The sequence below is a fragment of the Patagioenas fasciata genome, chromosome 1, assembly GCF_037038585.1.
Source record: "Patagioenas fasciata isolate bPatFas1 chromosome 1, bPatFas1.hap1, whole genome shotgun sequence".
NCBI lineage: Eukaryota > Metazoa > Chordata > Aves > Columbiformes > Columbidae > Patagioenas > Patagioenas fasciata.
Window position 1 is genome coordinate 69697603 of NC_092520.1, and position 12146 is coordinate 69709748.

General features: G+C 46.8%; 1 protein-coding gene across 1 annotated transcript; it reads left to right on the forward strand.

Annotated features, from left to right (window-relative positions):
* Positions 1-653: 653 nt before the first annotated feature.
* LOC136109926 (lysozyme g-like) lies at positions 654-4454 on the forward strand. Its single transcript, XM_065853007.2, has 5 exons — positions 654-696; positions 1524-1613; positions 2651-2847; positions 3101-3239; positions 4324-4454. Exons 1-5 carry the CDS (start codon positions 654-656, stop codon positions 4452-4454), a joined length of 600 nt encoding a protein of 199 aa, XP_065709079.2.
* The last annotated feature ends 7692 nt before the right edge of the window (positions 4455-12146 follow it).

Sequence of the window (12146 nt, forward strand, 5' to 3'; positions counted from 1 at the left end):
GTTTTTCAAAGTCATTTTTACAAAAGCCAGACAAAAATCCCATTGCCTTTTGAACAGAGAGACAAAGGATGCATGCATTCTGTAGTACATTAGACTTCAAACACCTGTATAATTAAAGCAAAGGTATTGTACCTTCTCACCATAAAGGTGTGCTACTAGTGTTATGGAGGGGCCGTGTGAACAAGTGATATGAAGTGAGGGAGGCTAAAAAATCCCTGCTGTTCCAGGCTGCCAATGGGGACCTCCCTGCTCCCCAGCTGCCCAGGCTCTGTCCTTCCCTCTCAATGTGATGGTGTAGTGGCACGCAAGATGGAGGAGACATTCAGCCATAGGAGAAGCCTGTGTCCCCCAAACAAGGAAGAAATACGGGGCAGATGGGGGTCCCATCACTTGCTTCTCCTCCCACTATCACTCTCTGAAGCTGGTGGCTGCATCCCATGCTGGGGGTGATGAGGGGAGTGTGCTGTGGGGAGGGTGCCTCTGCTCCCTAACCTGTTTTCAGCTAACGCCACCCCTGTCTGGTGCCTCATGGTGGCAGCTTTTGCCACAACAAGCTTTGCTACAGGGCTGTTGCAAATCAGCACAGATTTCTTCTCATTTTGCGAACCACTCTGTTTCCAGGTCTCCTAGGGCAGCTGAGGAGAGTCATCACCATGATCCCCACGCTGCTCTTGCTGGGCATTATGGCCCTTGTTGGTGAGCCAGGGTTTGGGTTCGGTTTGCTGTCAAAAGCACCCTGGGACTGGTTTGTAGAGGGACTGCGGAGAGCAGGGGTACGGTCAGGCCTGAGGTCCCCTTTCTATAGGGCACCATAAAACCCTGCGTGGCTGAAGGTCCTCGGCTGCCATGTGAGGCTGCCTACCCGCATCCTTTAAACCAGCACATCTGGGGCACAGGACTGACACCAAAAGGGAGACACAGACATACCTTAACTTCATTTTCCCAGCCAACCTTATTTGATCTCTCTGCCTACTCAGAAATGGCCTCACAAATGTCACAAGCTGTTTGATGGAGGCTACTCATTCCTCAGTTATTGCGGAAGCAGGGTAATTTGCCCAGGCTGATGCAAGAACTCCCCTGAATTAATTCCTCACCAAGTTAGGGAAGGGATACGGGAGACATTCCCTGCGAGGGTGCTTGGGTATCACCTGCTGTTATCTGAGGGGTCACAAACATCAAATGGCATTGAATAGGAAAATCTCCTTAAATAAATGCAGATACTGTGGTTCCCCTCTTCCGAACCAACCTTTAGACCTAACAGGGCAGATGTCTATTCATGTAAATTTGTCATTAGTTTCACTTGCTTCAACCAATCAAATTAGAAAAGAACAAATTTCTGTTCTCTGGCTTTCTTTGATAATGTTACTGATGGAGAGAGTGGCAACAACACAAGCATAGCCAACACAAGGTGATATGGGTTGCAGGTCTGGATGAATCCCTCACGCTTGACTTGTACTCACGGCATACTGTACAATATTGCTCTGAAATCTTATGTGTTCAAACACCTTCGTTTAATTTTTCAGTTCCATCCATGAGTTACAGTTGCTATGGCGATGTAAGTACCCTTCAAGCCCCCATGGTCTCCTGTTCAGCTGTAAGAGCCCCAGACTGTGGTAAGTATCATTCATTGCTTGATTTGGCAGCCTGTTTGTAACCAATAGAGATATGCTTCATCTTCCATTGTTGCCAAATTAAATGTGGTGCAGCTATTCAATTATCCAAAAGGAAGAAAGCAACACCTCCTCCCCCAAAATGGCAGGTACTGTGAAACCTCCAGACCTGATGGGAAGTGGGAGGACAAACCTCAGGTCCCATGATCAGGATTCTCAGCCTCTAAGCAAAGGGAAATGGCACAACCCCTTCTTCATCGGCCAGGACTTTAGCATCAGCACCCTTGGAAAATCCTGGGGCCTGTCTGCTCAAAGAGAAAGATGAGCAGAGCCAGGTCCTGTGTGCTGTCACGTCAGCTGAGCTGGCCAGCGGTGACCTGCCAGAGACACAGTTTGCAGGGGCAAAGTCCCAGGTGTGTAGCCACCGTACCTCCAGGTGACCTATTTTTGGTAGCTCCTTCCCATTTCCTTCTTTCTTGCCTTGTGCTGTTGCCCTGTGTCACTGCACAGCTGACTACATCAGGTTTGTACTGCTGATGCCTACAGGGACTTTGCCCTGTACCTCAGATGTAGTCACCTCCAGGGCAGACACCTGACCGTGGGTGTCCAAGCATGGATATGAACCCGTTTACTTGTTTCCAAAGTGTTTCAAAATTACTTAAAAACAAACAAACAAGAACCAAACTTTTCTATACACAGACTAACAACGCAGCTGTTAACTGCAGTTTGGTCTTCAGTAGTAACACACCTCTCAATTTTTTCAAACGCAATTTGAAATTTCACTTTTCCGCCTCCAGAGCCGCGTTTCTATGGCAGCAGAGGAGGACCATGAATGCATGGTCCCACCTCCTGAGAAGCTGCTCTCTTCCCTTCATCATTTTTGGGTGCTGGCACAGCAGCTCCCTGGCAACAGTCAGAGCCAATAGCCAATAGCTGCATTTTCTTCAAAACTGGAATTACTCCTTTGATACACCTGCTCAAGGGGAAAGTGAGGGTTTTGTATGTGAGGGTATATAATTCTGCCCTTTCCTACACTGCAGGACTTGCCATGATACGGAGAACTGCTGAGGCAGACATGGTACGCCTGAGGAAATATGAGATTCCAATTAAGAGAGTAGCCAAAAACCTGTGCTTGGACCCGGCACTCATTGCTGCCATCATCTCGCAGGAGAGCCGTGCTGGTCTGCTCCTGGACAATGGCTGGGACCAGGAACGGCACAAGTATGGCTTGATGCAGGTACATCAGGATGACAAGTGTGAATAACAGAACAGTAAAGTGGTGTATATCCCATGGCCTTATCTTAGCGGATGACTGTTCTGTGTTCAAGATGGCAGTTAATGTTTTCCCTCTACATCAAAGGCTGTGCTCAAGTGTTGTCCTGAATAAGGTCACTTCAATGAGTCACAGCCTGGGATCACAAAGAAGAGGAGGAAGCTACAGTGGTGGTTGTGTTCAGAGGGAAACCCATTTTCTTTCTTGACTTTTCTAGCTTGGCAGGCAGCAACAGCAATCTTTCGGAATGTGGGATAGTGAAGAACACATAAATCAGGGCTCAACTATGCTGGTTCTTTCAATTAATGAAGTACGGGCAAGACATCCTACCTGGACCTGGGACCAGCAGCTGAGAGGTACGCGAGTGGCTATATACTAGAAATGGACATGTTGAGTGATGGAAGGGCTGTGCATTTGTTGGTGTCACTTTTAAGGGAAAAAAAGCATCAGTCTGTCAACTTTTACAGCATCTCTTACAAAACAAACAGACAAAAAACCCCAAAGAAATGAACAAACAAAAAAACACCAAACAAAAAAACCACCACCACCACCACCAAAAACACCTCAGAGTTTTCCAGTTTGAAAGAGGCAACCCAAAACTGCAGAACAGCAAGAGGTCTGAATATAGACGCAGTTTCCCAGCTCAAAGCACTGTTCACAGGGCCCCCAAGTTTCTGCCTGCAAAAGAGAGATTGTGGTGGGACATCAAGCTCCTTGACAGCTTTGCTGGAATAGGAAGCAGCAGGAAACCAACCCAGCCTGGGAGCTGCTGCTGCAGCATGGATGCACCCCACCTGGGGCTGGGCGAAGGGGTTGGGCACAGCATCAGCAGGTCACCCCTTGATTTCAGTGACAAACACCCACGGAGGCCCACTGCTTTGGGTGGCTGGGCCACCACTAGTGAACGGCAGACCCTGGACCTCCTTAGAGTCCCTGGAAAGGGCACTGTGCTCAGTGGATGTGAACAGGTCTCACAAGTGAAATGGCTGTCAGGTGGATAAACAACGTAGAAAACAACCAAGCAAAAGCCACTGGAGAAGGCAGAAATTGAGGCACGACAACACAACAGCCTTGTTTTGTCAGGCTGTTAAGTTGTGTCCAGGAAGCCTGGAATCCAAGTTTGCTTGCAGTCTGAGTTGTCTGCATGCTGGTTTGTTCTTAGTCTCCCATCCTTGCTCTCATGCTGCCTTTTTAGATGACACCCTTTACTGGGACCAGTGTGCCATTCCCATCCACATTTGGAGAGTCATGAGTTCTTCACTATACAAATAAGGCTTTTGCAAAATCAATCACTTTTCAACAATAATGCACAAGTAGTGATTTCCCAAGCAGTTGTGTAGGTTTGGTGAGGTACATGGACCTTTCAACAAGGAATTTTTACTTTTAAATCTCCATTTCCTACTTATAAGCCCATAACAACTCCTTCTTAACTCTTTCCAGGGGGAATCTGCACCTACCGTGCAAAAATGGGCAACCTCCAGGTGTATGAGGACGACCCATGTGACAGAGACAACTACTACGCCAACAGCGTGATTAGGCGAGCCCAGTACTTTAAGAGACATGGGTTCTAGCTCATAAAGCCACCCCACCACCGAACCAAGCCTCTACATAGACTAGCCCAGTAGTGACCATAGTACCCAGAGCAGTTCCTTGGGGTTTCTGGCAGGACCGGTGTTGGCAGCAGTCATGAACACTCCACTCACTCCAGCAAACTCCAGCTCCCTGCTGACCAAGGGATGAGGTCAACACTGTGTTCCAGGGGACCCACAGGCATGAGATACCACAAGTTCAGGGCCTTTGAAAGGCAGATGAGGACAGAGCAGCAATGTTTAAGTGTTGGATGAGGCCATTTGAAGCTGAGCCTGGAGCTGTTCGTGTATCCCCCATGTGCAGACGTGCAAGCAACTGTCTCTGAACATTGGCTGTGCTCTTCCCGTCTCCTCCATCCATCTTCTTCCCTCTCCATGGCCAATAAAGGGGAGAAGCCCCTGATCTGAAATCTTCTTTCCCCTTGATTATGCTGCATACTGGGCAACAAAGAGACTCAATGAGCCTCTGGTCTCTACACAGTTCTGCACTAGCTGTGTATTCTCGTGGCCCACCTTGTGGCAAACAATGCTAAATATGCTTCTGTTAGTCTCCCAGTCCATGGAGCCCATGGCCGTGTTTCAGCTGGAGACCAAATCCAGGTGAAAAGCAGCCTCACACATTGGGAAAGCCTTTAAATGGGAAGTACAAGTGCCATAGCAGGCATGCAAAACATCTCTCCACTAGAGAGCAGCCCTCCAAGCAGGAGCCAGCCCCATATGTAGCCTCCCCAGGAGCCATATCACAACAACAGTATTGGTAAAAAACCTCCACAACCCTTCTTGCTTTAGCTTTGTCACCTCTGTGCTGAATTTCCCCCAAGTTTGAAAGCATTTCAGCATCTGTCCCTCTGCCAGGAATCCCAGTTTCGAATGAGGAGAGAATTAGCTCTGGGTTTATAAGCTCTGATTTAAAGTGTTCTTCAACGTGGATGGGTCTGGGTGCAAATTTAGGTTTACTGAGAATAAGAGAGAAAATAAAGATAAATGTTAATCCCCATCTTTTTTTTTTTTTTCCCCCAAATTTCTTGTGGCCAGATGGGCAGCAACCTGCAACTTGGGTAAATAACCCAATTCAGCACTCTTGGAATGGGTCTAAAACTCAGTTTGAGAACAGGGAGAGGAAAAGAGTGCTGCAGACCAGGGTGGGTGAGAAGAACCAGGCTGGGAGGCAGCACATGAGCCAACGTGAGCCCGGCTGCTGCCCCCAAACCTGTGAACGGAGCAATAAGTACGTTCGCATTTAGCCTTTTGAAAAACCATCCAGAAGGTGTCAGGGCAACTTTCTACACGCTGTCACCATTGCAATGTGATGTGCCCGGCGGTCCTGGGGCTGTCGGTCAGGGTTGGCATAGGCAGCTTGAGAGCTGTTTTGGAGACAGCTTTTGCATGTGGAGCAGTTTTAATGCTGTGTTCCTTGTCTTGCCAGTGATTCATTTGCCTGTCAACATGGCAAGGACTATGCATGATTAAAGTATTTGCACACAAACTGATTTTATCGTCTCTCGAGACCAGAGGGAGCTATAGGACATCTCTAATGTTACTGGTGGTTTGGGGCTTTTTTTTCTAGGCTACAGAAAACAGTTTAGTGTTGAGCAACCAGGGGTATTAAACTATATATTAATTAGTCTTTAGTGAATTCTGCACTATATTAAGATAATTTTAGTAAAATCATATACTTTGTAATACAAACTTGTGAAACATATCACATGATTTGATCCCCTTGAAATAGTTTATGTAAAAGTCATAGGCTGAAGGATTTCCTGCATTATGTTACATAAAACTCTATATTATGCAACCTCTTATGTAAAAACTATGAATGCATTTTTAGTAGATCAGTATAAACTTCAAACGGGGCAGGGAATCTCATTGCTGCCTATGTGTATGAAGTTGGTTTTTTGAGTTTGGAGAGTGAACAAGAGTAGAGCTTTCTTTGATTCTCTTCATGTCACCTTTAACTGCTGTCAGCAAGCTCCCTGTCACCAGCACTTGGCATTGTCATCTCTGTGCCTCTGTGAGCTCCTCAGTTCAATTTCTGCGTGCATTACCGAAAAAGTGATTGTCTCCCTGTACTTGGCACTGGTGAGGCTGCACCTCAAATACTGCATTCAGTTTTGGGCGCCTCACCACAAGAAAGACACTGAGGTGCTGGAAGGAGTGCAGAGAAGGGCAATGAAGCTGGTGAGGGGTCTGGAGCACAAGTCTGATGAGGAGCGGCTGAGGGAACTGGGGCTGTTCAACCTGGAGAAAAGGAGGCTGAGGGGAACCACCTGAAAGGAGGTTGTAGCATGGAGGGGGTTGGTCTCTTCTCCCAAATAGCAAGCAACAGGACAAGAGGAAATGGCCTCAAGTTGCATCTGGGGAGGTTTAGATTGGATGTTAGGAAACATTTCTTCATGGAAAGGGTTGTCAGGCATTGGAACAGGCTGCCCAGGGAAGCAGTTGAGTCACCATGCCTGGAGGTGTTTAAAAGGCATATAGATGTGGTGCTCAGGGACATGGTTTAGTGGTGGATTTGGCAGTGCTAGGTTAATGGTTTGATTTGATGACCTTAGAAGTCTTCTGTAATCTGAACAATTCTATGATTCTATGAAGCTGCTGCATCATGTTATGGTAGCAACACCCAAGGGACTGCAGACCTGCCTGCTGGCCTGTGCAGCATTGCCACGAAGCTTTATTGCTTTTTAAAGTTTATTTAAAAGTCCTGATTAGAGGTCTTCCATATTTTGTTGAAAATATTATTCTAGGATATCAGCACTTTGTAGCAAGTAAGGAAAACCTCTGCAGAAAATCAGCTGAAATATAACTGCTTGGTAAATGGGCAAGGAGGAGTAAATAATTAAGCAGAGCTTAACACTGGCACACTACCTTAAAATTTGAGCAAAAGCTTTCCTGATAAATACTGAGTTCAGATTGCTTTTCTCCTGCAATATTTTTCTTGTCACCCATGTCCACATTACTGGAAGTTACCCATCTGATTGGTGTACATAGGGCTGCTGTGGTCATACTCTTGGTCACCATTTTGACTTGTGGCCTATTAAAAACAAGCAGCTTGCAAAGTAAATGGTGTAATACCAAGTAACATGTCAAAAAAAAAAAGCAAGCAGAAGCACAGACAAGGGAAGAGAAAAGCTGAATCAGAGGGGAAAGAAAGGTCCGGGGAATCACAGACCAGGACATCTGGCTGCAACGCTGGACAAGATGCTAGGGTAAAGGATTGAATGATTGCTTCATGAGTGCCTGGGTGACGAGGAAGCAGCCAGAAACAGTCAGGAGGATTCTGGCAGCCTGGCTTGGCAGGGAAAAAAACACCTCTGACCAATCAAAGTCCTTATCTCACCAGGTAAGTGCCCAAGAGAGAAGTTGCAGTTGTGCCATATAATGAGCTCAATAAGGCTTTTGGCAGCAAATATGTGCCCTGATGTGTGAAGGAGCTCAAGATAAGTACAAAAACCACTGTTTATCAGCAGCTTGTGGGCAATCTGGTGAGAATTTCAAGTGGAGCCACACAAGTCTATCCTACACCAGTTTCTTTCGAATTTGTGGTCAGAAAATAATAATGGACAAGAGCTATTGAACCATGGGCTACGCTGAGAGGGAACATGAGCACTTCTACTAATGGTTAAAGACTATGAAAAGCAGTTAGGAATCAAAGTACTAAAATAAAGTAAACATGGGTGCAAAACACTCGAAGAGCTCAAGCAGGGGCAGAGAGCGCGGGCAACCATCCCGCGAAAAGGGCTCAGGGTTCCAGTGGGAACCAAACCAATCAATGCCAGAGGAGTTGGAGAGGCAGGAAAAAAAAGAAGAGTGAAAATCCACTTTGAGGATTCATTTTTATTGTAGCAGTGTGTGTGAAGCACTTGGGGTAATTCAGCTATTCAGCTGTCAGCATAAGTGAGGCTTGGCTACAGTGTTTGTGCCTGTTGCACCAACAAAACTGTGCTCAACTGCAACTCAAATGGAAGGTACAGTCTATAGAAAAAAAAATATATTTTCTTTTTTTTCCCAGAAATAAAAGAAAGAGGACACAGTTATGACTTTCTAACATGCAGAAGAAATGGAGGGCAATGACCCATGTCCTTCCCTTCCCCTTGAGTGCAAGGCAAGTAGCACTGAGTTTATCAGCAGGTTTGCGTTAGATACTTCAAAAAACTTACAGGGTACTGAAGCAATGCGACATTCACTGGGTGTTTTACAGAACAACTGGATTGCAACCTTAGAGCAGTTTCCCACTAGCACTCCTCAAACAAAGTCCCTGTACCACTCTCTAGTGTTTCCTTCAGTGAGTTCGCAGACCAGCTCTTCATGGAAGCAGGGATTTATTGCAACCAAAAATTCTGTTTCTACATCTGATCCTGATGAGGCATTGAATTGGCCTATATGCATGCTCCCACTTGTATCACCATCCTGTATGTACTGCTTCTCTTGTCTCACTGACCACTTCCACTGTCCTCATAAAGGACAGACAGTCCTACTATGGCATTTTTATCAGTAGTGATTGGAATTTCCACACAGATTTTTTTAGGGTGCTTCTCTTTTCCTGTAATATTTTTATGCTGTTACATTTTTATCCTTCTCACATGGCATCACTCTTCCGCCTATAACTCCTACCCTGTCATTCCTGTAAGTCTGGCAGTGTTGTATCTCATTGGTTTTCTAGCCTCCTCCAAGTCTCTGAGATGCCTGCTATCTCAGGGTTGTCATTTGGCACCAGGCCTTTGCGTTCTCCTGGCTTTGTTTTTGAAGCCTCTGATAACCATGCAGAAGTACTTTCAAGTTTTCCCTTGCTTCATTGCTTAATATTCCACATGCCAAACCCTTGCCACTGTATTCTGTCTATTTTGTCTTTCTCATTTATTGTGATCATGCTGTTTATTTCCATCCTGTTTTTTGTTTGTTTGTTTTTCAGAGATAAATCGAATGTCAGCCATGTCCACTTTGTAGATCATGTCAGTCCAAATCAGGTACTCTTCTGCATCTGTCAGCTTTCCCCTGCTTCTAGTGTAAACATTCCTCTACAAACTCTTTAATTTCCAGTGCCAAAGCCTGGCTACATCGCAGCTCAGGTGCAGCCCACCTCTTCTAGGCTGCTTCTCTCATCCACGAAGTTCCATCAGTTCCTCACACACCTCAACCATCTACAAGTCCCTTCCCCACAAGGCCACAGTGCAGCCTTGGGACAAGGGACCTTACCCCAGTGTGGGAGCATCCTGCACCCAGAGCATCCACCTCCCTGTCATAGGCTGGGTCACCTTCCACAGCTTAAAAGGGCTTAATTGCTTTGGGAAGCTTTTATCGGCCTAATTTCTCCCCTGAAGGCATAATAAGGATCACTGATCTCTTACCCTGCCCTTATTAAGCTAGTTAGCAAGAGAGAGAAGTGCTCGAGAGCATGAAAAAACCCACACAGTGAGGACACAGGTGACTCAAGGCTCTTGTGCCTTCACCCATTAGCTGCCCTGCTACAGCTCTTGGCCTTCCAGAAACACTTCGTTTCCAAGGACTGGAAAGGTTTCTTGTTGTGTGGCAGGCAAGGAGAAAATTGGTCCCATTTCTGTCTTTTAAATTAGGTTTTATTTTATGAATAACCTGCCTATTCAGCCACATCTCAGTTGATTCAGATCAAGGAACTGGCAAAGTTCAGGAAGGGGTTGGATGTGTGCACAGGTACAAAAATCAGGAATATAGATTCCTATCATAATAATATAAATCCTGGCAGCATTTTTTGCGCTTTTTCCTTAGAAATTAAGACAATCTCTAACAAGACGTGGCTGCATGCTTGAACCACAGGGGCTGTATAGGGGATCAGGTTATCGCACAGATATCTGCTCTGCAGCATTTCGTTGCTGGAGGACATCTTTCCCTCCTGACAGACAGAGGAGAGAAAAGAGTGGCTGGTGCCAGATCTGATCTTGTGCCTTGCAGCCTGGTTTCTGGGTAAACCTGAGTTGTCTCTCCCATATGTCTACTGTGACTGGTGAAGAGCTCCCTACCGATACTTCATGAATATTATTTAGTGAGTGGATCATTGTGGCCCTGCCTATACGTACTATAGGTAGTTGTTATGCACTTACCGCATACCCAAGCTATTTCAGTAGCAGGACTGTCAGGTTGCTCTATACAGAGGCTGAAGAGCTGGCTGGACTGCTGTGGCCAAAAGCAGGTGACCAACAGTTCAAAGTTTTGCTGCTGGTCAGCTACCAGGGGCATACCTTGAGGACTGATCCTGCAGCTAGTACTGCTTGGTGTCCTCAGTACCAACACAGGACAGAGGACACTCCCAGCAAGTTCACAGGTGCTTGGTGGGACTGGACTGCCACTCAGAGGAATGTGGTCAGGCTGGTCAGGAATCTCACGAGATTCAACTACAGGTGCTGGAAAGTGCCACACCTGGGATGGAAAAGCCCCAGGCATCCATACGTGCTGGAGACTAGCCAGCTGGAAAGCAGCTCTGCAGACAAAGCCCCGGGGGTCCTGGTGGAGGACAAGTTGTCCATGAGTGGGTGGTGCACCCTTGCAGCAAAGGTGGGCAACAGCTTCCTGGGCTGCATTAAGAAAAGCAACACCAGCAGGTCCAGGGAAGTATTACCTCCCATCTACTTGGCTCTTGCGCTGAGTTTTAGGCCCTCCAGTATAAAATTGACCCTGATGTGCTGTAGGGCAGTACATGCCACCAAGCTGAAGCAGAAGTTATACAAAGAGAGGCTGAGGGAACTAGGTCTGCTCAGCCTGGAGAAGACTAGGCTTTGGAAGACATTTCCAGATACCTCCAAGGAGTTTATAGAGAAGACAGAGTCATACTTTTCTCAGAGGTGCACAGCAAGAGGGTCAGATGCAAGTCACATGTTGCAACAAGGCCAATTGGGACTTGATAAAAGAAAATGAGTTTTTCACCAAAAAAAAAAGTGGGTAGTTAAGCACTGTACTGGCTTGCACAGTGAGGCTGGGGAATCCCCATCCTCAGAGATGCTCAAAACTTGACAGTGCAAGGCCCTGAGAAACCCAATGTAACTTCAAAGTTAGTACTGCAAGGGATTGGATTTGAGGCCTCCTGAGGTCTTCTCCAACCTCAGTCACTCTGTGCTTTTGTGGCTCTGTGAAGACGCAGCTAGAGGGGAGGATGGAAAATTTAGGTGTAACCTTCCCGACACCCATGGTGAGAGATGACAAAGGAGCTGCTCACACAGATGTTGCACAGCTTGCCACACAGAGAAGCTCCCTGCATTGGCTCTGGGAGCATCAATGTGGTTTCAGTGTCAGCCATTCAAGGACTGGGCAGGGGAAAATCAGCAAAACAGTGATGCCACCACCCCAGGTGTAATGGCTCCGGACTGAAACAGCTCACCCCAGCATATTATGTGGCACTTCGGCATCTGTAGCCCTTCTCCCCACAAAGCTCAGCTTGGCTTTTAGAGGTAAAGAAGCAACATTTTAAGAAGGTTGTTTTGAGTCATCTCATTCCTGTGATTCTGTGGTTCCTCTGACTGCAGACCACCAGGGACAATAAACTGTGGTGGCAGAGGAGAGCAGAGCAGCTGGGAAAGCCGGCACTGTGGTCCCACCACAGGAGCACAGGCCCTGCAGGAAAGATGAAATCGTGGGGCCTGAGGGGTCCTCGGAGAAGACAGAGACAGGGAGCAGAGAGAGGTTCAGCTAATCCAGTGACCATAGCGA

Excerpts from the sequence above, each read along its gene's own strand:
- LOC136109926 (XM_065853007.2), top strand. The coding sequence starts at position 654 with ATGATCCCCACGCTGCTCTTGCTGGGCATTATGGCCCTTGTTG. Across the intron at positions 697-1,523 it reads GGGCATTATGGCCCTTGTTG|TTCCATCCATGAGTTACAGT; the intron begins GTGAGCCAGGGT and ends TTAATTTTTCAG. Across the intron at positions 1,614-2,650 it reads TGTAAGAGCCCCAGACTGTG|GACTTGCCATGATACGGAGA; the intron begins GTAAGTATCATT and ends CCTACACTGCAG.